Genomic DNA, 27754 nt, shown 5'->3' with positions numbered 1-27754 from the left:
TTGTTTCCAGCGAAGAATTCGGATATGCATTCGGACGGCAAACTTTGTCAGCGTTTTAAAAAAAAATGATTCCAATTCGGCTTTATATCCGGATGTTGCTCCATAGTATGTCACAGTGTTAAAAGCACATCACGCACGCTTAAGTCATCAGTGTCTGTTTCAGGCAGAGCATCCTAGTTGCCAAGGTGACACAACAGAGAATTTTTCCTCTGACATCCCCTCTGGTGTGTGTTTTTTAAGCAACATTTCATTGTTTGCTGAACCACAAAGTTCCAAGAATGCTTTAGCAAGCGCACGGCATCTAACACACTGAATATTTGTGCTGATGTGCATTGCTTTTCTCTTTCCAGTGTTGGTTGCTGTTGCAGTCAATGCTGTTTTTTCAAACTGTAAACCCTGCGTAAAGGGATTAAATAGCTAAGGTACAGTACAGGGGAGTAAACAGTTGATTTGATCAATCTGTTAAGCATTTACTACTGTAAAGTGCTGCCTTTTTTATTGACATCTATGTGAATGTCAAGGTAACGAGGTGAAAACAGCTGATTGTTGGATTAGTACGAGAGATTCCTACAGTGTAAGCAGTGCGTTTGTTATTTCAATCTATGTGACTGGTACATAACGAGATCCAAACAGCTGAGTTTGCCTGAAATATATCCGTGCTAAACACGTTATAAGCAATGCCTTTGTTATTGCAGTCGGTGGCAAACGCTATTTATCCGAAATAAACCCTGGATGGTGCAAGTGGTGGAATACTGTATATGTGTGTTTGTGTATTGTAACAGGGTAATGGTCCGAGTTTACCCCCACCCACAATGACATTATTCTCATCAGTTTCAATTAATTTTCATGGGCATAAATGTTTATTGTTGCACTGGATACATCACACAAATTACAATAGCACAGGTTGTAGTACAAGCGTTGTACACAATGACTGACATTTTATTATTAATTTCTTAGCAGACACCCTTATCCAGGGCGACTTAGTCGTAAACAAAATAGATTTCAAGAATCACAGTACAAGTATTAATACAATTAAGAGCAAGATAAAATACAATGAATTTAGTTCTAGTAAGTACAAGTATATTACAACATACGAATCAATGTCGGCGCAGATAAGTGTTAGTGATAGTAACCTCAGGATACGATTAAATGCAAAATACTACAGATTGAATAACACTTGTGGCAGATTACAGTACAGGATTAAATGCAGTAAAATAAGGAACAGATAAGTGCAAGTAAAGCACATTAGGCAAGAGTGATAGTGTCCAGCAGGAAAAGAGGAGTTCTACAGGTGCTGTCTGAGAGTCTTGAGGAGGCACCGGAAGGTGGTCAGGGACTGGGCAGTCCTGACATCTGTAGGAAGGTCATTCCACCACTGCGGGGCGAGGGTGGAGAAGGAGTGGGCTCTGGAGCCAGGGGAGCGTAGAGGAGGTACAGCCAGTCTTCTAGTGCAGGAGGAGTGGAGAGGTTGAGTGGGGGTGTAGGGAGAGATGAGGGTCTGGAGGTAGCTGGGTGCAGTCTGGTCAAGGCACCTGTAGGCGAGTACAAGAGTCTTGAACTGGATGCGAGCGGTGATTGGGAGCCAGTGGAGTGAGCGGAGCAGTGGAGTTGCGTGGGAGAAGCGAGGCAGACACAACACCAGGCGAGCAGCGGAGTTCTGGATGAGCTGGAGTGGACGGGTGGCGGATGCACGAAGGCCAGCCAGGAGGGAGTTGCAATAGTCTAGGCGGGAGTACCAGTGCCTGTACAAGGAGCTGGGTGGCGTAGTTGGTGAGGAAGGGTCGGATTCTTCGTATGTTGCTCAGGAAGAATCGGCAAGCGCGTGCCAGAGTGAAGATGTGTTGGGAATAAGAGAGGCAGGGGTCCAGGGTGATTCCGAGGTTCTTAGCTGAGGAGGAGGGAGAGAGTGTGGTAGACTCCAGAGGAATAGAGATAGAGAGATCAGAGGAGGAGGGAAAGAAAAGGAGGTCAGATTTAGAGAGGTTGAGTTTGAGATGATGCGAATGTATCCAGGAGGAGATAGCAGGGAGGGGATGGTGGAGTCAGAGGGGGTGGGGAGGAGAGGAAAATCTGACCATCATCAGCATAGAAATGGTATAAGAAACCGTAGGATGCGATGAGTCGGCCCAGGGAGCGGGTGTAGAGAGAGAACGGGAGGACCCAAGACTGACCCTTGGGGGACTCCTGTTGAGAGAGGGCGAGGTGTGGAGGTTGCTCCACGCCAGGCTACCTGGTAAGTGCAGTTGGAGAGGTAGGAGGAGAACCAGGCCAGAGCAGTGCCCGATTTTCCCAGGTCAGCGAGAGAGGATAGTAGAATAGAGTGATCGACAGTGTCAAAGGCAGCAGAGAGGTCGAGGAGAATTAGGACAGAGGGGAGAGAGTTTAGTTAGTTAGTGACATATAGGAGGGCAGTTTCAGTGGAGTGAGCAAAGCGGAAGCCAGATTGGAGAGGGTCGAGCAGAGAGTGATTGGACAGGAAAGCAGAGAGCTGGCGGTGTACTGCCCGCTCGAGGATTTTGGAGAGGAAGGGTAGGAGGGAGACAGGACGGTAGCTCTGGAAGGAGGAGGGGTTGATGGTAGGTTTGAGGAGGGGAGTGATAAAGGCTTGTTTGAAGGCAGAGGGAAAGAGACCAGAAAGGAGAGAGGTGTTGAGAAGGGAGGAGATGAAGGGAAGTGGAGCATAAGCAGCAGCTTGAAAGAGGTGAGAGTGGGGTCCAGGGCACACGTGATGGGTTTGTGGCCCTGGAGCAGGGAGGAGAGGTCAGAGTCTGAGAGGGGAGAGAAGTTGGAGAAGGAGGGTGAGTTAGTAGGGGACACAGTGGGTGTAGGGCTTGGAGCGGGAGTGGGTCGGGGGGAGGGAGAAGTGTTAGAGTTTGTGGATATCTGAGATTTTAGAAGAGAAGAAAGAGGCAAAGTCATCAGAGGAGGGGGGAGGGTTTAGGAGGGAGGAGAAGGTAGAGAATAGTTTACGTGGGTTGTTAGTGGAGGCTTGGATTATAGATTGGAAATAAAAACATTTAGCAGAGGAGTGAGGAGAGGAGGGAGTGGTAGAGGTCTAGGGCAGCAGGGAGTTTGGTTCTCTTCCATTTCTTTTCAGCAGATCGGTGTGGTTCTTGCCGAGCGGAGCACAGAAGAGAGCCAGGGTTGGGGAGGGAAGGGGCGAGCAGGTCAGGAGGTGAGGGGACAGAGGGAGTCAAGGGAGGAGAAGAGGGTGGAGGTAGCAGAGTCTACAGAGAGTTGGGAGAAGGAGTCGGTAGCAGGGAGGTGAGAGAGAGCGGTGGAGGCAAGGGGGACAGAGTGGAGGTTATGGCGAGAGGTGACAGTGGGGGTAGGGGGAAATAGGAGAGACAGAGAAAAAGAGATGAAATAGTGATCAGAGAGGTCCAGGGGGGTGACGGAGAGGGTGGAGGGGCAGCAGGCCCTGGAGAAGGTGAGGTCCAGTTGACTGCCAGCTTTGTGGGTAGGAGGGGATGGCGAGAGACCGAATTTGAAGGAGTGAAGGAGAGGGAGGAATCCGGCAGAGTGGCTGGGGTCCGAGAGATGGATATTGAAATCACCTAATAGGACAGTTGGGGTAGACAGAGAGGGGAGGGAGGAGAGTAGATCGTCGAGTTCATCGAGAAAGTGAGCGAGAGGTCCAGGGGGACAGTACAGTACAATTAGCAGGAGTTGACAGGGAGAGGTTAGTTGGACAGCATGAAATTCAAAGGTGTTAACTGATAGGTTGGAGGGGACAGAAAAGAGTAAGGAGGGAGAGAGGAGAAGACCAGTCCCACCTCCCTGTCCAGTGAGACGTGGAGTATGGGACAGGACGCAGAGAGAGGACTGGGCGGCAGGAGTTAGTGTTATCAGGGGACAGCCAGGTTTCAGTGAGAGCAAGGAAATCGAGAGAGAGTTGGGAGGCAAAGGCAGAGATGAAGTCAGCTTTGTTAGCAGAAGAGTGACAGTTCCAGAGTGCACCAGAGAGAGTGCGGGGGGGGAGGGATGTGAGAGACAGTCATCACAGGACAGGCGAGAAAAATAGGCACAGTGGGAGTGGGAGCGGTGTGTGTGGGGGGGGGGGGTTACAGACCTGACCAAGTAGATGGCGTCTTCCAGAGCACTGCTAGGTTCGGATCTTTTCCAACAGGCTCTCGGCGCAGGCCTCCCCTCGCTAGACTCCCACAGCTATACTCCCAGCTTTTTTGTTGTGAGGCTCATCAGTTGGCTGATGCTTCGTGCTGGCACACAAATAGCCTAACTGACTAATATAACAACTAGGTGGATAAAAGCTGTGTGGAACCCAATCAAATAGCAAATCAACCTCTGTTCAATTTAACCACACTCCCTGGTACTAATCAAACACTACAGCACCTAATTGAAACACCACCTTTATAATGTTACTTAAATATAGCTAAATGAAAAATTACTTGAAGCAGGATCACTTACCTATCTGCCTCTAGACTCTGGTTACCTGTACAAGACAATCTCACTACTGACCACCTAATAATAATCTCTCCTAAGGAAAGGCATGGCATTTTATAATCCCCAGCCCTGCCTACTCCTAACAAGATAAATTATTCAATAAACATTTGCACCTGGAATGATTTTATACAAAAAAAAACTATTGCCTAGCATTCATGTGTGCAGGGAAGGGGGTTGTTTAGGATGCAGGGGGCAGGTTACAACATGCTCACCTACATATACGTCAGATCAGATGAAATAAGCAGATATGCGCCGCACTTGTTTAACCGTCACTGAAGTCCAAAGTTTATAGGGTTGGATATTATTATTATTATTATTATTATTATTATTATTATTATTATTTGTTTCTTAGCAGACGCCCTTATCCAGGGCGACTTACAATCGTAAGCAAATACATTAAGTGTTACAATACAAGTAATACAATAAGAGCAAGAAATACAATAACTTTTGTTCAAGCAAAGTACAAGTGTGACAAACCACAATTCAATAATACAGCAGATAATAGTGATAGTTACATCAGGATATGATTAAATACAAAATACTACAGGTTAAACACTTGGCAGATTACAGTATTCTGAAGTACAGGATTAAATGCAGTAAAATAGGGGACAGATAAGAGCAAAATAAAGCACATTTAAATGAAGGGTGATAGTGTCCCAGGATACAAACAGAGGAGTTCTACAGGTGCTGTTTGAAGAGGTGAGTCTTAAGGAGGCACCGGAATGTGGTCAGGGACTGGGCAGTCCTGACATCTGTAGGAAGGTCATTACACCACTGCGGAGCAAGGGTGGAGAAGGAGCGGGCTCTGGAGGCAGGGGAGCGTAGCGGAGGTAGAGCCAGTCTTCTAGTGCAGGCGGAGCGGAGAGGTCGAGTGGGGGTGTAGGGAGAGATGAGGGTCTGGAGGTAGCTGGGTGCAGTCTGGTCAAGGCATCTGTAGGCTAGTATAAGAGTCTTGAACTGGATGCGAGCGGTGATCGGGAGCCAGTGGAGTGAGCGGAGTAGTGGAGTAGTGTGGGCGAAGCGAGGCAGAGAGAACACCAGGCGGGCAGCAGAGTTCTGGATGAGCTGGAGCGGACGGGTGGCGGACGGGTGGGAGGCCAGCCAGGAGGGAGTTGCAGTAGTCTAGGCGGGAGAGTACCAGGGCCTGGACCAGGAGCTGGGTAGCGTAGTTGGTGAGGAAGGGTCGGATTCTTCGGATGTTGCGAGTGCTGACATATATTTATATAAATTACACACACATATATTTAATTTATATATTCATTAATTAATTGGAGGTCCGCATGGGTACCCGTCTAGTTTTAAATTACGCTACTCTGGTCTCTCTTTATGACCTGGGTTGTACAGTTGTAAGTGCAAGTCTCTGGCTGGCATAATAAAGACAATGTTAAAATAAGCTTTTGCATTTAGCCTTTTCTTAACTGACCAGGATATCAATGTTTTACAGAAAACAATAACACACAGCGAGCAGCAAACCCACCACAGTAATAATAATAACTGTGCCGACTATTCTTCTCAGGAACTAAATCGGAAAGAAAACATAACATCCTGTTGGTTTATGTCAGTGATAACTCTGTGATCCATTAATGTAGCGAGAATTTGGTCCATTAGCTGTTTATTTATACTGTACATTAAAAAAATACCGTTAATTTTAGTAGAGCAAATTACCACAGTGTATATAAATCAGAATGTTCCATAGGACCACATTATACAAAATGGATTTGTGAATATCCTTCAAATATATATACCGCATATATTTTAATTTACGGCCTAGTAAAAATCACCTATCGTATATCGCATTATACAAATATATTCTATGATCATAAGTGGTATAAGGAGATCTGATTTTATGCTTAAAATTGCAATACTTTCAAACGCAAGGTGCAATATGCATTATAACCTCCTTTTGGGTCTTCAGCGTATATAAATTACTAATTTATACGGACAACTTAATTTTGTTCAAATTCTTTCACAAGGTGCTAGTAGCTATGACGTGTTTTGAAAGTTGGAAAGAACACTAGTAATTAATCGAAACAGTAGTTCTGTTTTTTAACTAGTAATGTGTGCTTTCATGAACGGGTTTAGAATGTGTATGCTCAAAAGCAGCATTCCACTTTTTTCTTGAATCGAGTGTCCAAATTGAACCATTCAGCAGAATGAATATTGTGACTCACAATAAATTCAAATGCAGCTTGCTTTATTTATTATTATTATTATTATTATTATTATTATTATTATTATTATTATTATTATTATTATTATTAATAATTGTTGTTGTTAATGATTATTATAAATATTAATTGCTTAGCCCTTATTCATCCTTTATCATTTTATTTTTGACAAAATAATCACTTCCATATAGCCTTTTTTTACTTTTTATTTTCAGAGCATGCAGCAATCACCGCTTTAAATAATGAACACTATAGGCTTTTGTATTTCTTGTATTTCTAGTTGTTTTATGAATGAGTACGAAATCGCCTTGGTGCCTTTGGGTTGGATTTTTGTTTTGCCTCTTTGCCCCCTAGAACTACCTTGGTGCCCCTGGATAACCATGCCCACCAAAGGCAATATTGCCTTGCTCTGCATTAACTTAAATTCATGCCCTGCACTTACCGGAAACAGCAGTGGTGTGTGGGATATGTCATTTTTAGTCTTGCTAGCAATAGCAACTTTGCTTTGACTTTTACTAAGGTGGCTTATAATGTCTCCTGATCTAATATGGCTTCCATTTTATGGTTAAGTAACTAGATTTAACCTGTAGAGATTGTACTTTGATGTTACACCTCTCTATTCTTTGATTTTATTAGCTCTTGGCTTAATTACTGGTGTTGACCAGTAAAAATAAACCATTTCACTGCCATATTGTTTTAACCAATGGACGTATCAATGATACAGATTTTACTTCATGTTTACAACACTTGAAACGCCCCATTTGTGGTTCACCTTCTTGAAGCCACTGTAGTACCATTTTGTAAACTGACTTGTTCACCCCTGTGTTACTGTTCTCAGGAGCGGCAGCTGCAGCAGTGATGTCCAGCTCCAAAGTGACCACAGTGCTGCGACCAGCCTCTGGACCCAGCACCGGGACAGGACAAGCCACAGTGCAACACATCATTCACCAGCCAATCCAGGTACTGCTAGTTACTCCGCTGGAGCTGTGACGCAGTTATTGACCCATCAGTTTGGTGAGGCTGTTGTTGCAGGACCTGTTCAGAAATGCCCTGTACCAAACCAATACAGATCTGGGATACATTGAGTGTGTTTAAAAATATACAGTTATTGGGTCCCCGAGGTGGCTCACGTGGTTAAAGCCCGGCCGCAGGGTGACTCCAATAGTTAGGAGAGTGCAGGTTTGCATCCTGTCGCTGGTCTTTGCTGGGGAGTGTCACATTGACGCTGGTGCTCCTACGGGTTAGGGTGTCAAAACCGTCATGAATTGTTTAACGTGCTGCAGTAGACCCCAGCGGTGCCTGGTGAGCTTACCTACAGGGCTGACATCCGCTCTCGAGTTCCAAGGTTAAAAGAGGCATTTGGTTTGGTCATGGGATCAGAGGATGTCTACCAACCTTCAGTTCTCCTGAGCTGTCATGGAGAATTGCTTTGCTTCCCACACAAACTAGAAATCTCAGGAATCTGTTATGTTTTATGGATAGGATGTTAAGGCATGCTAGATTGAGAGTACACTGTATTTTAGTGACTTTGTCTGTCTGTTTCAGTCTCGCCCTGCTGTGACCACGTCCACAGCAGTGCCACCCACTGTTGTGGCGACAGTCTCTGCGACAAGGGCCCAGTCTCCAGTGATCACTACCGCCACGGCGCACATTGCCGACACAGGGTATGGGTAAGGAGTTCATCCTCGCCATCCATGTCTTTCTGTTGCCAAACATTAACAAAGTAGTGACATTCACACTCCTGGTCCCAGACCTCTTGTACAAATTGGTTGTTGAAGTACATCTGTAAAAGAATTCTCGCTGGCAAAAAAAAAAAAATCTATAAATTACATCATGAATTAAGTCCATACTGTGTATCCAGTTTGATTTGTTAGGTGTTTCTTCACTGAGTATCCCAGCAGTTTTTTGGATGATTAACCCTTTGCGGTCCTATGTTGGACCTGGTACGACATCGCAATTTTCCCTTTCCGGTCCAATGTCGGACCCTGTCCGACATCATCAAAAAGACGCAAAAACAGGTCTCTAGTTGTTTTTTCTACGAAAAAAGCAGAGAAAACCATTCAATGACCGAGTGAGACCGATAGGAGCCGAGACTAGCCGAAAAAAAAAAAGGGCGTATCTCATGAATACTGATAGACCCGACACCACATAGATAACACGGACATAAACAAACAAGATAGCCACATCCAGCGCTCAAAGAATACCAGAGACATTTGCAGAGCTTTTTTTAGATGTTATAGTAATAAAATAACGACTTGGATCGCATTATTGAGGAGTTTGGTGATAAAACGAGTGATCAGGAGATGATTGATCAGTATGTACTACTATTACGAGGTATGTAAAAAATATAGTGAACAAGGGGTGGGGCGAGATGCAGTACTGAGTGTAAAATAAACTGCCCGTCTGAAAATAAATTGGACCTGACGCGCCTGACCCGCTGAATAAATGGAAAAGACCAATCACATTAATATATTGTCTTTATTTCTCTAACAATTTGAGCCTGGGAATTAAAAACCACTGTCTGAGGTTACGACTTTGTATTTGCAGGGGTTTGTTGTAGCTAACATGTATTTTCATTTAAGCATGATATCTGGTACTACACTAGGTTAAAGAAATCTCCGTTTGCAGGCCTTGCTTTCAGATAGAATTTCACTTTCGTGATCATTTCACTTGGTGCGTGAAATCGTCCCCACCGTGTCCGGGCTTTCTTTGCTGTCGGTAGTTGCTTGCCCTAAGGACTGACACGCTTTGCAGCCAAGATTCTTTGACCAAGGACATTGCTCAGTGAAACGATCTAGGATGTCAAGCAGAAACACTTTCTGGAAGGCAAGGCAAGCAAACTGAGAACTCTTTCACCCAGTGTTGTACCAGATGTACATTTTTTTACATGTTTGCTAAAGTGTTCCTTATTGGTGAATGGAACAGACCATGTAAACTTTCACTTTATCACTACATATTAATGTATTCTTTATTTAGACACCATTCTCTCGTATGTGACATTAATCTTGCATTAGCCACAGGGGATGTCTACTTCCATTTATTTTATCCTTATACAAGGTCTGTCCAGACATCTGCCACTAGGCTTTGATCACAGAACTGCAAGTACTGGAGTGATGTGCTTCAGGATAAAAGTTAAGAAAAGAAAAACACTTCTTTTTGCATGCAAAATTTTAATTGCATTAATTTACTTCCAGGCGACCATCGCTGACCATCCATCCTCCCCCAGCCACCATCACTATCCAGCGACAAACGCAACCCAGAGATGCAGCCACACGCATCACCCTGCCTTCACACCCTGCCCTCGGGGCCCAGAAGCCACAGCTCCACACCATGGCACAGGTAACTGGAACATCTCACCCTATCTCATCACTTCTGTAAAGCAGAGTTTGTGACATCTTTATGAAGAAGCCCAATAACCCGGCCCTGATGCAGTCTCATTTTTACCTGTTTTCCACTGTACAACCGAGCGTGTCGGAGGAGCCTGTTTAGCTTTCCACTGCAGTGAATGTATCGAGATGCATGTAGATGATGCGTTATTAAAAAGTAAGTAGTGAGGCTCTGAAAAATATAGCATTATACCTCCTCACATGTTGTAACAACTGTTTAAATAACGTACCTGTAATTTATTTTCATTGTTAACATCCTGACAACTGTTTTACACTTATAACTTTTTAAAGTCTGTTTCAAAGCTGTTTTCAAAATGGCTACTCTAGTGCACTGGGGTTTGAGATCTGTCCTCCTAAATCACTGTCGGAAGAGCAATTTAAAAGTGCTCTGGCTTTTTTGTTCTGTACCACATCATGGATCGTTATTGCTGTGTTATCTGTTTGACAGTGTGGTCAATAATCCTTACACTCATCCATGCACTACAGCGGCCATTTTGAAAAGAGCTTTGAAACAGAGTTTAAAGTTTTATTAATGAAAGTTGTCAGATGTTAACAATGAAAAGAAAAACCTACAGATATGTTGTTTTAAAGAGTTGTAGCAGTATATGTTTTGGAACCTCGCTACTTGCTCTTTAAGAGGCGCTGTATTTGAGTTGAGAATGGTGGATCCAGAGGTTATGGTTGTTTTTTTTTTTGTTTTTCATATATTACTAATAACAACTGAAATGCAACAAAGGGCTGATTTTGCAGAGGAAAAGAATGCTTCTTGCTGAACACCAGTTTAGTCGTCCTCGAGTGTACTGACTGGCACAATGTAATGGTGCAGTTCCAAGCCAGATTCAGATGTGTCGAGACAGAGTTTCAGTTTGGTTCTTGCTCGGCTCGACGCGTAGCCAGAGAAAAAGAGGTATCTGATTAGTAGCCGTTATTGGCTGTTTTGCAGTGGATGGGTGCGAAATAAAGCCAAGTTGAAAACAAAAGTTTGCCGTACAAGGGCTGTGCGCTATCCTCCAAGTGAGGAGTCCCGCTTGTTCAGCTTTTGTGCATTTCATATGTATTTGTTTCAAAACGTACACATGACGCATTGATCTGGGGCAGCATCCAGCATTACCTATAGGGTATAGCAGTTTTGCTTTCAGGCAGTCTAAAATGAGACCTCAGTGATGCAATCTAGATTTCACTGTTGATTTTGCGGTTTCTCCCGAAGACCCTGATCAACAACTACTTCATTTTTATTTATTTATTTATTTTTTTAATGTATGTATTTTTATTTCTAGAAATCCTCACTTTTCAGCACAGTGACTCCAGTTGCTGCAGCTACAGTGGCACCAATTCTTACAACCAACACTGTTCCATCACCTACAACCACAGGTAGGTACAGGCAGGGCAACATCCCTTTTTGGTAACTTTTAATACTGATGCTTTTATTGTAATGATTTACAATAAGACCTATCATAATAATAATAATAAATATATTAACTTTGCATGGTGTGAACAGTAAATCTTTTTGGGGAATGTATAGACTTTTAACAATCCTGGATATATATAAAAAAAAAAAGTTGCAGTACATAATATTGACTAGCTAATACGGTCCCCTGATCTTGCAATTTCCTCTGTTCCAGGCTCCATGCCCCACACACAGTCTGCAACCAGTACCATTGTTACCATGACAATGCCCTCTCACTCCTCAAATGCAACAGCAGCCACAACCTCTACAATCCCAGTGGGTAAGTGCAATGCGAGTCAAGGTTAAAGTGATTGGAGCGAACAAAGTCATTCCATAAACCTTCCTTGGTGATCCACATCATTTGCTATAAAGGTCTCAAATGTACAGGTTTGAAAAAAGAAAAAAAAAAAAAGTTATTGCAAACATGTATCTTCATTTTAAAACATGATATTCTGGTACGACATCAGGTTAAATAGATCTGTTTGCAAACCTTAGTCCTTAGGTGGTCATACACTTCCTGGGTCATTTTCACCTTGAGAGGGTAATTGTTCCCAACACTCCCTGTCATTAACCAACCGGAACCCTCCTCTACTGATTGACTTGCTGTTCAGTGAGGAACATGCTGTGATCCCAATGAGGTAAAGGAAGCAAGGAAGTGAAACAGTAACAAACTACCTGAAACACACAGAACATTCCTTTAACTGAATGGTGCCAGATATCTTAAATGAAAATACATGTTTAAATGTACGGATAAAGGAGGTGCTGTTAATCCTGTAGTTACAATTTGAAAGAGTCATTAAAACGGTAGTCTTGGCAGTGCTTGTGTGTGTGCTGTTAATGTAAATAAGATATTTTGGGGCAATTAACTTAAAAATGAACAATAATTGAAAGAAAAATAAATAAACCGCCATTTCTTCATTAAATCAGTTTAGGTGAATTGGCATTCTTCATTTTATACACAATAGATCTGTTTGGTTTACACCTAGAAATCTGCAAAATGAAATAAAACAATTCTACACAAACAAACATTGTCATTATTTTATCAAAATAAACATGTTTACTATTCAGCTAGTGTGTCTAAATACGGGCAGTAAGATTCAGGGAACTTCAGGGAATTGTTCAAAAGTTTCTTTACTAACCAGGAAATCGAAAGTAGTTTGGTGATGGTTTGATATGCATTCACGCACGGTTTCATACTTGCTGCTGCGCTGGTTATTTTTATATTAAGACTTCCTATTAGATTTCATAAATGACTGCAGTTGATGAAGGTTACCAAGTGTTATTTTTTGTTATTGACTTTGTGTCTTCCAGGGCCAATACTGGTACATTTCAATAGTGCAAATACGTAATCCTCTCTCAAATACAATAAGCCCCCCCAAATGTAATTTGACTTGAAAGCAAAACTGTACAAAGTTTACAGGCTAGTCCAAATAGCATTTCACTGCTAGATACCCAAATGTTGCCATTTTATTTAAAAGCATGCTGTAGCGGTGAAATTCTCTTTCGTTTTGGTATTATTATTATTATTATTATTATTATTATTATTAGTTTATTTAACAGACGCCTTTATCCAAGGCGACTTACAGAGACTAGGGTGTGTGAACTATGCATCAGCTGCAGAGTCACTTACAATTACGTCTCACCCGAAAGACGGAGCACAAGGAGGTTGAGGTGGGATTTGAACCGGGGACCTCCTGGTTACAAACCCTTTTCTTTAACCACTGGACCACACAGCCTCCTTATGCAACAGTTAGATTTTTAAAGTTGACTCATACTTCATGTACTATATCAATTGAATGAATTTCTCTTGTTAACAGCTAAGGTGGTCCCTCAGCCCATTGCTCATACTTCTCCCCGGATCCAGCCTGATTACCAAGGTGAAAGAGGCAACCTCATTCCCATTTCAGGTCATAGGTCATCGCCAAACCCAGTTGCAATGGAGGCCAGGAATGACAACAGGTAGGCTTCCTTTTCAAATACGAAATGTATCCATTAAATAATGGGTTAACTTTATTTACCTGAAAATTCTGGGACTTCCCAAAGCTGTCACGCAGTGACCAGCAACATCATCACGCCAGTGACTAGAGACTAGCCTCCGTGATGACGGTTGAACAGCGCTATTTTCTTTTCAGCCTGATTTGAGCAAGCTGCAGAGAGAGTCATTGTTTTCAAACCAATTCATCGAAAGCTAGTGTTTTTTTTGTTGTTTTGATTTTTTTTTAAACTTATATAATTTTGATTGTATGTTTCCTTGCGGAATTAATTGCAGAGTTATTTTTTTCCCCAGAGGTTTTGAGTATGTTTTGTGTGTCGGTACGCGGTCTTGTGGCATGCCGGGAGCCTGCGGCTTGCCTGTTCACTGGTACCGCCCGTGCACCGCACCAGGTTGTGGCAGCCTGGGTACCGCACAGAGCCACGTTCACACCAGCACCAACCAGTACCGCACCGACTGTGCATTATTCACCAGTACTGCCCGTGCACCGGCCCGTGCATTATTTACCGGTACCGCACCAGCTGGCCCGTACATTACACTGGTACCGAGACGTGCACCGCACCGGTCCGAGCATCACCCTGTGCACTGCACTTAGTAGCACTAGATCCAGGTCCAGTGCTTTGCACCATGTCCTGTGACAGTACCCTGTTGACAGTGCCTGTCATTGCAGCTGTACCATCAGTCTCCAGCTCAGGCATACGTTCACACGTAACTGTTCATTGGCCACCTTTTACAGTTGGGGCTTACGGTGAATCATGAAGAGCTATCTCACTCTTTCTCAGACAGCTTCCTATCTAGGAGTGTGCTTGGGCTCCGGGTCCATGCTGTCCACTCTGTCGGACAGCACAGTGCAGAGAATAGCCGCCTGTTTTAGAGCTATTCTGCTCAACAGAGCTCTGGTGGTATGGCGTTCCAGAACTTCTGGGCTTGAGGGCAGCAGCTTATGAAATCCTACTTTTGGGTCCCCTGCGCATGGTCCCTGTGCATGCCTGGTTCAATAGCAGGGCTTTTACAGCCCACATTGAACCGCAACTGCCCATCACCGTCTAAAGGCATTCTCTTGGTGCAAACAGCCTACCCATCTGCGCCTTGGCGTAACATTGGGCAGTGTCACCAAAAGAGAGGCTGTCCCCACAAACGCGTCCAGCCTGGGCTGGGGCGCTATGTAGAATGGTACGCCACTTAAATGTTCTTAATGTCTACCAAAAGCAGTTGAAACCTTAGGAACAATCAATTTAAAAAATGTGTTGGATCTCAAATGTGAAATATCAGATCAAAAAGTCTGGGGAAAAAACTCAATACAACGTCAGCTGCACAAGTCTTCTAGTTTGTATTAAATTGTGTTCTTTTTAATGTGTCCAAAATAAGGCCATGCCTGTCTTACTTCAGGGTTTCGAACATTGCTCTCTGTTTTTCAGGCAACCTATGCCAGTGCCAGTGCCTATGCCAGTGCAGTTCCAGTACTTCCAGTACAATCCATCTGCATATCCACTAGCTCACACCTACACACCCATCACCAGCTCTGTCTCCACCATCCGCCAGTTTCCAGGTAAGGCGACCACCTCCCCTATACAATATAGGTCTGGAAGAGCATGAATGCTGTGCTTTTTGTATAAATGTGTAATCAAAACTTCAGAACATTTGTTTAATCTCTCTCCCCTGGTCAGTTTCTGCTCAAGCTCCCAGTTCAGCCATCCCTGCACAGGCTGGTGTAGGGGTCCACCTGAACCCCGTGCAGCTAATGACAGTTGAAGCTTCCCACCGCATGGGGCTCCAGGCTGCACCAATCGGCACGCAGGGAATCCAGACTGCAACATTGGGTGCACAGGGAATACAGTCAGCTCCAATAGGCACGCAGGGGCTCCATCCTGCAGCACCAATCGGCACCCAGGGAATCCAGACGGCACCAATTGGCTCGCAGCAGACTGAGGCTAAGTCTGGTAACTACTATAACTTATTTTGCAAAGAAGTAATCTGGGTAATGACTGTGATCTACAAGCTGGAAGGCAAAGCAGTGCATTTATCATTTACTATTCAGTTTACTGCAGGAGGGTTGCATGTTATCTGCAAGTATAGATGCTTAATTTTGTAAGCCACTTGAGGACCAGAGTTACCAATGTTCAACCTTTCTTCTTCTTCCAGTGGTTTTGGCAGACGGTTCCACTCTTGTTGCCAATCCCATCAGCAACACGTTCAGTGCCACTCCAGCAGGCGCCACCACAGTGGTGCAGACTCACCCACAGAGCAGCAGCACTAATGCGCCAACACTGGTCTCCTCCCCGCGCCCCAGCATTCTTCGCAAGAAACCCACCAATGAGGGGTAAGCAGTGCCATCCCTAGATCAGCTGCAGGGATTCTAAAGCTTCACTAGTGTCAGAATGTGGGTTCAGATCCTCGCTTGCTAGAAGTCTGGGATTTGAAATGGTACGCGTGATCGGCATGAAGGCTATAGGTTTACATTAGAATTGGTAAAAAAAAACTGGGAATTATTGTATCTCTTCTGTAAGAGGCCCCATGACCAAGATCTTGTAGAGTAGAAATCGGCTGCAAGCCTTGATTTAAAGTGTCTGGAAATTGGAATTCACAACAGTAATTTACAGCCACTAGCCATAAGAATATACCCCCCACAGTAGGTAATTTATCACTTTGGTGTGACCACATCTTCAACTTCCCTTTTGAGGCTTACACGTGAGGTGGAAAGGGGTGCAAATGCATCCCACATACATAAATCTGAAATGTCCGTAAAATGAGTTTTCAGTGGTTTTAATGAATGAACCTGTTCTCTACACCATCATTCTGGAGAATACAAGGATACAGCACAGTAAAATGCAATACACTTTGTTGTGGTTCTAAAGTCTTTACGATTATAAATGGAAAAAGGCAACATCAAGCAGGGCTTGAATTTCATCGCGGGAATCGCGCATTTTCCAAGTTGCTCCTCCATATCTGCAACTTTCAGTGCGGGGAAAATCCCACAGAGATATTTTAAGACACCAAGCTACTGTATTTTTCACCCAATTTAGAATGCCTGAAACGCTACAACAATCTCTAAAGAAGTGGGTGTCAGTGACAAAGGCACTATGAGCCGCATTCCAAGTAATTCTGGTTAAAATAAATAAATAAATAAAAAGTAGTGCTGGCTATTTGAAGTGCTGCGAGACTTTATTCTCTCGTACGTGATTCTCGGCCGCTATCTTTAAGCATTATAGAAACTCAGTACACTGCAGTAATTAAACAGTTTTGAAAAAAAAAAAATACGATATTAACCCTTTGCAGTCCATTTATTAAGTGCGCGTCAGGTCCAATTTATTTTCACACGCGCAGTTAATTTTAGACGCGCTGTTTTAAAATGTATTTTTTTTCACAGTCAAACGGGTTTAAATGGCCCTGCATATCAACAAAGTACTCACTAGGCTTCTCCAGCCCCGCCCCACCCTTTCGTTCCCTATCGCTTTCATCTATGTAAGAAATAAATAATAATAAAAATAATAGTCGTACATACCGATCAATCATCTCCGGATCACTCGTTTTATCACCAAACTCCTCAATATTGCGATCAAAGTCATTATTTTATTACTATAACATCTGAAAAAAGCTCTGCAAATGTCCATGATAGTCTCTGTGCGCTGACGCACTCAGCCAGCTTGTTTACTATGGCAGCCCCGTTATCTGATACCAGGGCCATATGTATGGCTATTCATGAGATACGCCTTTTTTTTTTTTTTTTTTTTTTCCCTGACTTGTCTCGGCTCCTGTCGCTACCACTTGGCAATTGAATGGTTTTCTCGGCTTTTTCCGGAGAAAAAACGACTAGAAACCTGTTTTTTGCGTTGCTATAATGATGTCGGACCCAGTCCGACAAAGGACCTGAGAGGAATAATTGCAATGTCGGACCCAGTCCGACAATGGACCGCAAAGGGTTAAGTCTATCTGGGTGTTGTTTTGCAAGCGGTGACTTTCGCTTTAACTCTTAACTCAGCCCCATTAATTTGGGGGGCGCCAGCTCACCGAAGGTTACGCACATTACTCAGGCATCGTAAAAGCCACCTAGCTGGCTTGTTTAAAAGTACATACTCTGGGCTTTCCAAAGACTCCTAGCTGGAACTACGACTGCCTGAAGTTAACCCTTAGTGGTCCATTTATTCAGCGTCTCTCGGGCGCGTCGGGTCCAATTTTATTTTCACACGCGCTGTTTATTTTACATGCACTGTTTAAAAGTTTTTTGTTTTTTTTTCACAGTAAAACCTGTTTAAAAGGCACTGCATATCAACAGGACACTCAGTACAGCATCTCCAGCCCCGCCCCACCCCTTGTTCGCTGTATTTTTCACATACCTCTTCATAGTCGTGCATACTGATAAATCATCTCCTGATCACTCGTTTTATCACCAAACTCATCAATAATGCGATCCAAGATGGATGCAGAAGCAGCTGTTTTGTTTGTTTATGTCCGTGTTATCTCTGTGGTGCCGGGGCTATGTGTATTGCTCAGATCCGGACCCCTTTTTTCGGCTTCTCTCGGCTCCTATCGGTCTCACTCGGCCATTGAATGGTTTTCTCGTTTTTTCCGGAGAAAAAAACATTCGAGACGCGTGCTTGATGTCTTTTTGATGTCGGACAGGGTCCGACATTGGACCGGAAATGGAAAATTGTAATGTCAAAAGGGTTAAGCCTCTCACCATGTGACAGAGTTCACAGCTTAGGTTTCATTTTGAGTCTATTGCTCCGTCATTGAGGCAGCTAGACTGAAAGGGGCTGTATCGTTGGAAAGCTTAGAAGCTTAGCTGCAGAATAAGTTGCATTTCAATAATGTACTGTAGGAGGTCTATTATAAAGAATGCAGTAATCTAGTCCCTGCAACTCTGCACTGTAATCTGCTAGTATTCTGTGCATGGTAGCCTATACAGTATATGAAATACATGCTTAATACAATAATACATGCTTAATACAAATAATACAATATTTGTTCAATACTGTACTGTATTGGGTAATAAGCAAGGATACTGTAAAGAATGCAGTTATCAAATAGTGCTGGAAACTAATGTATTACACACCATATGGACTTGGCTAAACAAACACATATTTAGGGATAATTCGGTAATTTTACAATATGGTTTCTACGTCTCCCTCGGCTCTCCCACAACTCAACAGTCTAATCTGCCAGTAGTCGGGAGCTGTGATTAGTAGTATGTGAAAAACCTATATTTTTGTAACCCTTGGAAGGCGGAAAGGGATGCAACTGCACCCCAAAAACGTTTTTGGTATCAACATAAAGGCAAGCAATTTTAAAGTTTAATGACGTAAGGATGTCCTGCAATCTTCAAAGAGTTATGAAATATGTTCATTTTTAAACACGCTGAGGTGCATTTTCATCCCTTGCTGCTGACGAAGGGTTAAAGGAGTTATACATCTTTAAGGATAGATGTAGCAAGACAACAGACTAGAAATGCCTACTCTTGTAGGTGCTGAGAATTAGTTTTGTGATGTGGGTATCTTGACTCGGCAAAATTTGGGGTGAATTTGTGGAGGATAACCCAGCTTCCCACCTAGTTATACTGTAAAAGATTAGTGAAATAGAAAGTGGTTGATATTTCATATGTTGAAGCTGTAACAAGTTGTTGATTTCCAGGTCTGCAGTGCGTAAAAGCCTGATCCCAGTGCAGGCAGGTGAAGCAACCAGCCCGCGGATAGACAGCACTATGAGGAGCGCGTCTGGGTCACCGCGACCGGCAGGGTAAGGGATTAGGAGCTGGGGGTTTGTGCTTCTCCTGCTTTTGTCTTTTATGTAAAGCTTCAAAAAGATAACCTGGGATCAAATTAGTGGTATATGACTTGTCTACAATGCCATAAGTCCCTTCCCCAGCCCTAAGTACGTACTACTTTTTCATTGAAAAGAAAGGTTAACTGTAGTCAATGAAAATCAGTAGGCATTGTTATTTTGAGATCCACGTGACAAAATGTTGTTTGGCACAAATTCTTGAGCACCTGAGATCATTGTGCTACTTTTTCCTGAGTTCTGGGCCCTGATTTGTTTTAAACTTCTGAACATATACTGTAAGTGAAGGTTATATTGATTTATCTTTTTCATGACACTTGCACCTGTAAATACGGTGCTTATCTTTTGACTGCAGGATATTTATCATGGTGACCTACTGTCTGTAATTTTCTTAACTATCTTCACCGCATTTTACATACATTTAAATGTATTCCAAAATATATATTCATATTTTTTCAGATTAAAATGTATTTACAGAAAAGAAAGGGAACCTGCTGATTTATTTTGATGGTTCAGGGGTCCTGAAGTGTTTTTGATTTGATTTAATTTATTTGCAGTGCAAAACCAAAACCAGAGATCCAAGTAGAGGCTTTGTCCAATCAGAGCAGTGAGCAGCAGGCAGTCCCGGCCCCTTCCCAGCACCCCTCGCAGACTATTTCAGCCATATTGACAGCGGCCGCACCTCCTTCCCAGCCAAAAGCGGCTCTGTCGGCACTTCCAGCAGCCATGGCTGTGACCCCGCCCATCCCTGCCTCAATGGCCAACGTAGTGGCCCATCCCACCCAACCAGCAGCGAGTAGTACAGCAGCATCAGCCGTCAGCTCCGCCTTCCAAGAGATCAAAATCAAACAGGAGGTGGAGCCTATGGAGACAGGTAGATTTGACACATCTGTTTTGAATTGTCTGTTCAGTTTGACTCCTTTATGGTATGGATGTGGATGCTGTTTCTCTTGGAAAATTAAATGAAAATCTAAATTCTTAGTTTTTTATATATCTATCTCCTCTCTGTGTTTGTGTGTATATGTGTGTTATATATGTAATATCTCTCTCCCAGATCATTTGGTACCTTGTAAATTTAGTCCGGTTTTACTATGTACCTGTTTCATAAAATGAACTGCAGCACACAACACAGCAATCCAACCTGCTTTCAGGGGAAATTCCACAGAGCCCAGTTTCACAAGGACTACTGAGTGGCAGAACTGTATGCAAAGGGTTACTTTTTTGCTGTGGGTTCCAATTGTTTTGTTTTTAATCACGAAGTGCCCACGCTGCCTCCCACAGTGGCCCCTGCCCTCACCCCATTTGGCAGCTCTCTGGGGCTCCCTTCAGGGGACGTACCCCCTGGCGCCTCCCCCAGGAAAAAACCTCGCAAGCAGCAGCATGTCATCACAGAAGAGAGCGAGATGATGGAGACCAATAGCACGGATGAGGAGAAATCCAGTGCCAGGCCCCATGCAGGCAAGGCTGAGAAACGCAAGTTACCGCCAAAGGAGTACATAGGTAACTGGGTCTGCTTCAGCTCAAGAGCTAACGGATTAATTTAGTAGCCTAACTGTTTTTTGAATGCACTAGAACTGTCAAATTATTGACTATGAAAAGGTTTTAAATTGCTTGCAATTGTAACCCCCCATGAACATTTAATGTTTAAACAAGAAACTTTGTAACACTTCTGAAGTATGAAGTACTACCTGAGGCAAAGTTGCATGAACATTTGTTATTTGTTTCTTTTCAGATGAGGAGGGCGTACGTTATGTGCCAGTTCGCCCCCGGCCACCAGTCACTTTGCTTCGCCACTACCGCAATCCATGGAAGGCCGCCTATCACCACTTCCAGAGATACAGTGACATTAGGGTGAAAGGTCAGTCTGCTGCCTGTTTTGTTCAAGAATCTGTTAACAATGTTCTCACCACATAAATAGTTATTTAGCTTTATAACAAGATTGTTAAGGTAAAACTATGGCTGGATATTCGAGAGTCACGTTGTACATGCATGAAATCACAGTAATAACAAATGTAATGTTCAGATTTACCATGTATATCATTTTCTATTTCAGTCATCCCATCTTGGTGACTCAGAAGTTAAGAGCACCACTTTGGCGTCAATGACTCTGACGTGGTACAGTCGGAACACCAGAGTGTAACCAATAACCCTTCCCCCTGTCTCTAGTGGATGCAAGATATGCATCAGCAAGAAATACAATATAGAATAGAACAAACATGGTATTTCTGAAATCCACTTGGTGCAGAGTGTTGCAGGGGGGGTCATGTTAAAGATTACACACTGGTGTACTGAACTTGGAGAACAGGTTTTAAAGGCTATTTGAGACCACACCACAATGAGATACTGAAAAAGAAAGTTTATATACATATTGAATCTAAACAAGAACAGTCATTAAAATAACTGATATTTCATACCCTAACCAAGTTGCTTTTCTTGAACACTTCCATTTAAGTAGATCTCGGTTTTAAAGAAGCATGTGCTATAGCAACATCGTGTTGTAATGTAGCGCTGTTAAATAGATACTATTTTAATCCAAATTTCTACAGCATAAGCATTGGCATCTGTTTCACGATGTAATGAGCCAGGGTGTATGAATAATAAATATCAAAGAAATTGCAGTTTTTGTGGTAAAGTAGACATGCCCTGCACATTTGTGCTTTGCTAGTACATTTAATAACATGTAGGGTACCTGTTTGAAACGCTCCTCAATGCGATGCTGGTCAGCTTGAGATCCAGGCACAGTACAATCTATACAAAATATTGCAGAATACCAAATATGACTTATGGATAGTTTGTGCCAGACCAGACCCCTGCCACTTGTTAGCCAGTAGTAAAGAGCGATTAATCGAAAATAGGGTTAATTTCCGATTTATTAAATTAAACACCGAAACCGACTTCGAACGATTAATAAACTACACAATTTCTATCGATTTTATTATACTGTAAAACTTCACATCTTCTTTATGGTCACTCATCATAAAAGTTGCTTCCCCATCCCAGCTGCTTTAGATTCCTGCAGTTCGCGTAAGGCAACCACTGAAGCTGCTCTCCCTCTGGGATCTGTAGTCCAAGGGAACCTTGAGACCCGTCCTGTTAAAGCTCCCATAATGCATACAAAACGGCGTCACAAACAAAAACTTATAGGGAGCGTAGCGTATCAGAACTCTTCATTATAAGTACTTGTCAGAGAAAGATGGTGAGCGAGGGTTTAAATACTGTAAGTTCATAAATACTAACTATTTCCATTTTATTTACACGGCGGATATTAAATTATATAAATATGGGGTTAGTCCATGTTGGATCAATCACCCTCGAAACCGAAGCTTCATGGATTTTGATATAAATATGTATTTAAGTGAGCTCCCCAAAGTTATTGTATTGTTTTACTGGGACTTTCACTTGTATGTATCTTTTATTGTTTACTCGGTTTCTCATTTTAGTTTAGTCAGAGAGGCAGGTTAATAAATTACTTTTTTTTTAAATAATAAACAAATGTTTCAAATTACTATTTCTTGTATTACTATTAATTTAATAATTACTACTTATTAAATCAAACGTAATACAAGAATGGCAACCTGAAACAAAATATTATAAAAGTGTTAGTAATTAATATTTAATGAGTTATAAACTACCAGACATGAATTACTATTATTATTTTTTGTTGTGCAGCATTATCAACCCTTTGTGACTCTCCCCCCCCCCCCCCCCCCCCCCGGAAAAAAGAATGATCGATTATTCGGGATTATTTTCAAATATCGAATCGTCTTCTAAAAGTGATAATCGCTCATCACTATTGGCCAATCCTGCCTCAGTCCATCACTGTGTTTTGCAGAAGAGAAGAAGGGCACTATGCAGGAGATTGCCAATCAGAAGGGTGTGGTGTGCAGAGTGCAGGGCTGGAAAATTCACCTGTGTGCAGCACAGCTTCTACAGCTGGTGAGTAAAGGGACAGGGTCGGGATACTAGAGGTTTAGCAGAATGGGGTAGTGCTTCTATTTTCATACTACAGACTAATACTTCCATACACCTAATCAGGAGTCATAATTCTATCATGTCAAGCCTTTATTCTAATTGCACCCTGCGTGAGATGAAATGTGTCAATCTGTATGTCACAGTTACATTTTTGCATATATATAGAGATCTGCTTAGGCAGTTGTCATTAAACTTAGTATTAATATTATTTAGCTCAAGTTTATTTTGAGTATCGGATTTTGGGGGGGTGTCTGTCACACCTTAAATGTTTCCATGTATCTGGAGAACCGCTTATTTTAATTGTGATTTAAATGTTTTCATATTCTGTAGTATTTTTTTACCTACTGTTGCAATGTCATCAACTTTAACCATACAGTTACCTCTAATTTATTTTACAGCAATGATGAGGGGTGCATTTTACTGACATACTTGTTCTAATTGTTTTTTTGGTTTTTTTTAACATCCTAAATAGCTGGATAAAATTGCATCAACAATGTTTTCATGTATTTTCAGTTGTTTTTATACAGCAATGTTAATCTTCCATCAAAGAACTGTATATGGAATACACACTGCAGGTAGTAGGTTGAAGTGTTTGTAGTAAGTAATAAATACATGATGCCCTTGTGTGCTGCGCTATCCCCAGACGAACCTGGAGCATGACGTGTACTGCCGGCTGAGCACGCTGCAGGAGGGGCTCATTCCCAAGAAAAAAGCAGGAGCAGACGATGACCTGCACCGGATCAATGAGCTCATACAGGTGACTGAGCCCAGCACTTCAGAACACTATACAGTTATGATGGAACTTGCTAAGGACCTTTTTTAGCACAGGTTATTGAGTGTGTGGTAATATGGAAATGCAGTCTGTCACTTGCATTTACTTGTCAAACAATTATTTTTCTATTTATTTTTGTTGAGAGGGGGTGGGGTGTCTAAATACTGTTCTATTATAATTTGTGAAAATCTTGCCCTCTGACTGACTAGCTTTCTGTATGTTTAAAAGTGCACGAGTATGGCTGGACTCAACTGAGACAAACCAAACGACAACCACTGGATTAACTTGAGTTTCTTATTTCATGTATGTTTTGTTAACTTGGTGCAAGTCCTCTGGTTTGCCCCACAAATTGTTTTGCTATACTTTCTAATTGCTAGTTTGATAGCAGCAGCTTAATACAAAATTAAAAAACAAAAATTAATTCAAAGCTATTCATCCTATTGCTCAAATGTTTGCCTGCCAGTTGAAGGAGCAGGGTAATAATACTAATACTAGTTTAGTTGGAAGCAGTGTAGTTCAAGGAACGCTACAGGTATAGTCCTGAGTCCACCCAGAAGCTGAGGGCAGTTAAGTATAGAAGAACTGAAATGTCCACACGGGGATAGAAACATTAAAAAGATAACCTTAAGTTACAAACTAAAGAAGTACTATAATCAAATAGTAATAATGCACTATCGGGGAATTGAGGCTGGCTGTTGTGGATCGAAGGACTCGACATGCACATTGTTACTTTTTTACTAAAGCTGCTTTTCTGTATTTCTGTGTGCCCATTTCCCTTGGTAGGGTAATATGCAGCGCTGCAAGCTGGTGATGGATCAGATCACAGAGGCCCGTGAAGCCATGATGAAGGTGCTGGACCACAAGGACCGAGTCATGAAGCTGCTGAACAAAAATGGCGGGTCCAAGAAGGCGTCTAAACTGAAGCGCAAAGAGAAAGCTTAGCCCCTCAAAGGGGCACTTGCACAGTTCAAGTCTTGTGTTAAAATGAGGGTTTTAGTTAAATATATACAAATGTTAAACTATATTGGGTCTCAAAGTATTATGAATGGTTCTACATTCTTGTTTTAACCAGAAACTATGATTTAATATTCACACACACACACACATTATCCTACAATTCCATGTGGTTTAGAGTCTGCTTTGTTTTAATACTGTGCAATATTCCATAACTTATGGATTTATTTGCAGTCAGACTTGTAAATACATTTTTCACCAATGTGAAAATGAAACTAGCAATCCCTGCAGTTTTAAATAAAAATAAAACTAATCTGCCATCTTAGATATTTCATTTTTAATGAAGGGTCTGCTTTTTCAATGTTCTGAATTTTCCATGTTTCCCTGACTGCTACACTCACTCCTCAACACCTGCACAAAGCTCTGCCTTATAGCAGTGTACAAACAATCCTGCATATAGCATTATAAGCTCTTTCATTGAAACTGCTGTTGTCTAATTATAAGTATGAGCAGTCTTAAATAGCTATATGGAAAAACTAAAATAACTTGGAGTCCACATCTTTACATGAACATTCAACTAAATGCATTTGTAGTTATCTATCTTTGTGCATAAAAATAAAAATGAATATTTCACAAAATCATCCCATTTCCAGATGGCGTCTGATTACTTGCCCACAATGTTGATTTTAAAAGCTTCATACAGTATAAGTGGTAAATGCTTTGTAAGTATATGGGCCCATGTCTCTTGTCTTTGATTTCTCTAACCACTAGACCAAACTGCTGTCAAAAATAAATGTCTATCAAAATATTCACCTAAATACAGATCCAATATTATCAATGAAAAATTATCTATCTCTTTACACAAAGATGTCTAGTAGTCTGCTTGCCATCTCCTCAATCATCAACAAAATGTTTCTATAACTTACCTTACTATAGAATAGTTGCCCTTGCCCATTGAATGACATGCATGTTTTATAAAGATACATGCAATGGGTTTGGGTGGATTTGCTATTTGAGTGATATTTGGTTGTATTCTTATAAATAATAATAATAAGGATGATTATCATGTGCTGTATTCATGCCTGCTGCTGCAACAGCTTTGTTTTAATCACCTTTTCTACTAGAATAAGCTCTTTTATATTGGAAATGTCATTAGAAATATCTGTATGTGAGGAAGGTAGAAATCGTGACTTGCCGCTAATTCTTACACACTTCAGCTGTCTCTAGCTCCAGTCCACTAACTAAATCTACCTGAGCAAGGCCTATTGTTAGCACATGGGGCTTTTGATGAAGAGTGGCAATTTTGTGGACTGAATGCTACCCAAGATACACTTGCCAACTTAATTGCTCGAGCTATGTTGTTCAATAGAATTCTGAGCCTACTCATCCATAATTTTAACCAATAACAGCAGGAAATAGCGTGCGTGTGTGTTGATCTGGGGTGGCTTGGTGCTACAAAAACAAGATTGATGTGAAAAGCCTGTGGAACTGCGTGGAGGATAATGTTAAAGCTATCCAAATCTTGGGGTTGAAAGAGTTTTTTTTTTTTTTTTTTTTATGAATACACAAGAGAATATAATCTGATTTATACCACCCAACCCCCCCCCCCCCCCCCCCCATCCAAGTGTACATTATTATTGTAAATTATAATTACATAAGTTGTTTTTTGTATAGCAGTTAACATGTAGTCTCTGTTGGATTTGAAGTGACATGTAGTACTTTCTCCAGTGTATGTAACACTGTGCTGTGTTTAGTATCTTTTTAAAAGATTTTTTTGTACATGCCGATTTGTTTTCCTTTGTGTGTGTTTTAAATAAGGACCCCATCATAATATGGATTTGGGTGGCATGTGCTGCTTTTTATTTTTTTTACCCCACTCAAACCACTTGCTTACAAATATCTTGGTACCGGTATCCCTGAATAGATTATCATCTTCAAACATGTGCAAGTAATTCAAATAAAATTAATAATATCTATTTGGTATTCCCTTAAAACGATGTGTGATAATGCGCGTGTGTTTATGGAAATCTGGGATTCCAGGCTTCATGGAGTACAGACCTATTATCTTCACTGCAGGAACACTGACTGATGTTTAAATTAAGCACAGATTCATTCTTTTTGGGTAATAATGCTGGTTTCTCCATAAATGGTTTACATTGTTTTTTTGAATCTGGTAAACTTAAATAATTAGAAACTGAACTTGGCTGTGGCTACACCACTGAATACTATGAACTTGAACAAAATGATGATTTTCATCGCCATGTAGCTGATTACACTATGTAACACAATTTTTGTTCCTGGGTAGTAAGTGTTATTTCCTAATTGTTTATGCCTCAAAGTATAGAAAATGGCTATTATTCCCCACAAACTGGTTTTGTGACCAGGACAGTTATATTTTGAAATGTACCTATTTCCAATGAGAAAACAGGCGAATTTGTGTCTTTTCGTTCACATAGTCAGAAAAAAACAACATATGAATCCAAATTAACATGTATTTATACTAAAGTAATACAAAAATGACTACAAAAGATTTAGAAGTGAGTAGTTTTTCGAGATTTACGATTATACTGTAAATCACTTTCACGAATCAGCCCCCAAATGTAGTCTCCCATCATGTTCTCGTTATACTGTCCTTGGTAGCGGCGTTCAAAGTCCAGTATATCCTGGTGGAAGCGCTCGCCTTGCTCCTCCGAGTACGCTCCCATGTTCTCCTTGAATTTATCAAGATGAGCATCAAGGATATGGACTTTGAGGGACATCCTACAGCCCATTGTGCCGTAGTTCTTCACCAGAGTCTCAACCAGCTCCACATAGTTTTCGGCC

The 27754-nt window shown here is 41.9% G+C and overlaps 1 protein-coding gene across 9 annotated transcripts in view; it reads left to right on the top strand.

Moving 5' to 3' along the window:
- The window catches only part of LOC117417275 (histone deacetylase complex subunit SAP130-like), a 45683-nt gene extending 20111 nt beyond the window's left edge, over positions 1 to 25572 (top strand). For 5 of the 9 annotated variants that reach the window (XM_059034648.1, XM_034029289.3, XM_034029297.3 and 2 more), the window contains 16 exons: positions 7471 to 7592; positions 8178 to 8302; positions 9827 to 9971; positions 11296 to 11389; positions 11641 to 11745; positions 13283 to 13424; positions 14877 to 15007; positions 15126 to 15398; positions 15601 to 15778; positions 19087 to 19191; positions 19791 to 20107; positions 20494 to 20733; positions 20966 to 21091; positions 23066 to 23169; positions 23849 to 23962; positions 24761 to 25572. In XM_059034648.1, the coding sequence (XP_058890631.1) occupies positions 7471 to 7592; positions 8178 to 8302; positions 9827 to 9971; positions 11296 to 11389; positions 11641 to 11745; positions 13283 to 13424; positions 14877 to 15007; positions 15126 to 15398; positions 15601 to 15778; positions 19087 to 19191; positions 19791 to 20107; positions 20494 to 20733; positions 20966 to 21091; positions 23066 to 23169; positions 23849 to 23962; positions 24761 to 24919 (2480 nt within the window). In that variant the 3' untranslated portion in view covers positions 24920 to 25572. The remainder of the gene's footprint in view (positions 1 to 7470; positions 7593 to 8177; positions 8303 to 9826; positions 9972 to 11295; positions 11390 to 11640; positions 11746 to 13282; positions 13425 to 14876; positions 15008 to 15125; positions 15399 to 15600; positions 15779 to 19086; positions 19192 to 19790; positions 20108 to 20493; positions 20734 to 20965; positions 21092 to 23065; positions 23170 to 23848; positions 23963 to 24760) is intronic. The other 4 variants (XM_034029291.3, XM_034029294.3, XM_034029295.3 and 1 more) reach the window with 2 other exon arrangements.
- Positions 25573 to 27754: the final 2182 nt, after the last annotated feature.

The sequence above is a fragment of the Acipenser ruthenus genome, chromosome 12, assembly GCF_902713425.1.
Source record: "Acipenser ruthenus chromosome 12, fAciRut3.2 maternal haplotype, whole genome shotgun sequence".
NCBI classification, from domain to species: domain Eukaryota; kingdom Metazoa; phylum Chordata; class Actinopteri; order Acipenseriformes; family Acipenseridae; genus Acipenser; species Acipenser ruthenus.
The sequence above is the reverse complement of the archived record's forward strand: the minus strand, read 5'-3'. Positions and strand labels throughout refer to the sequence as shown.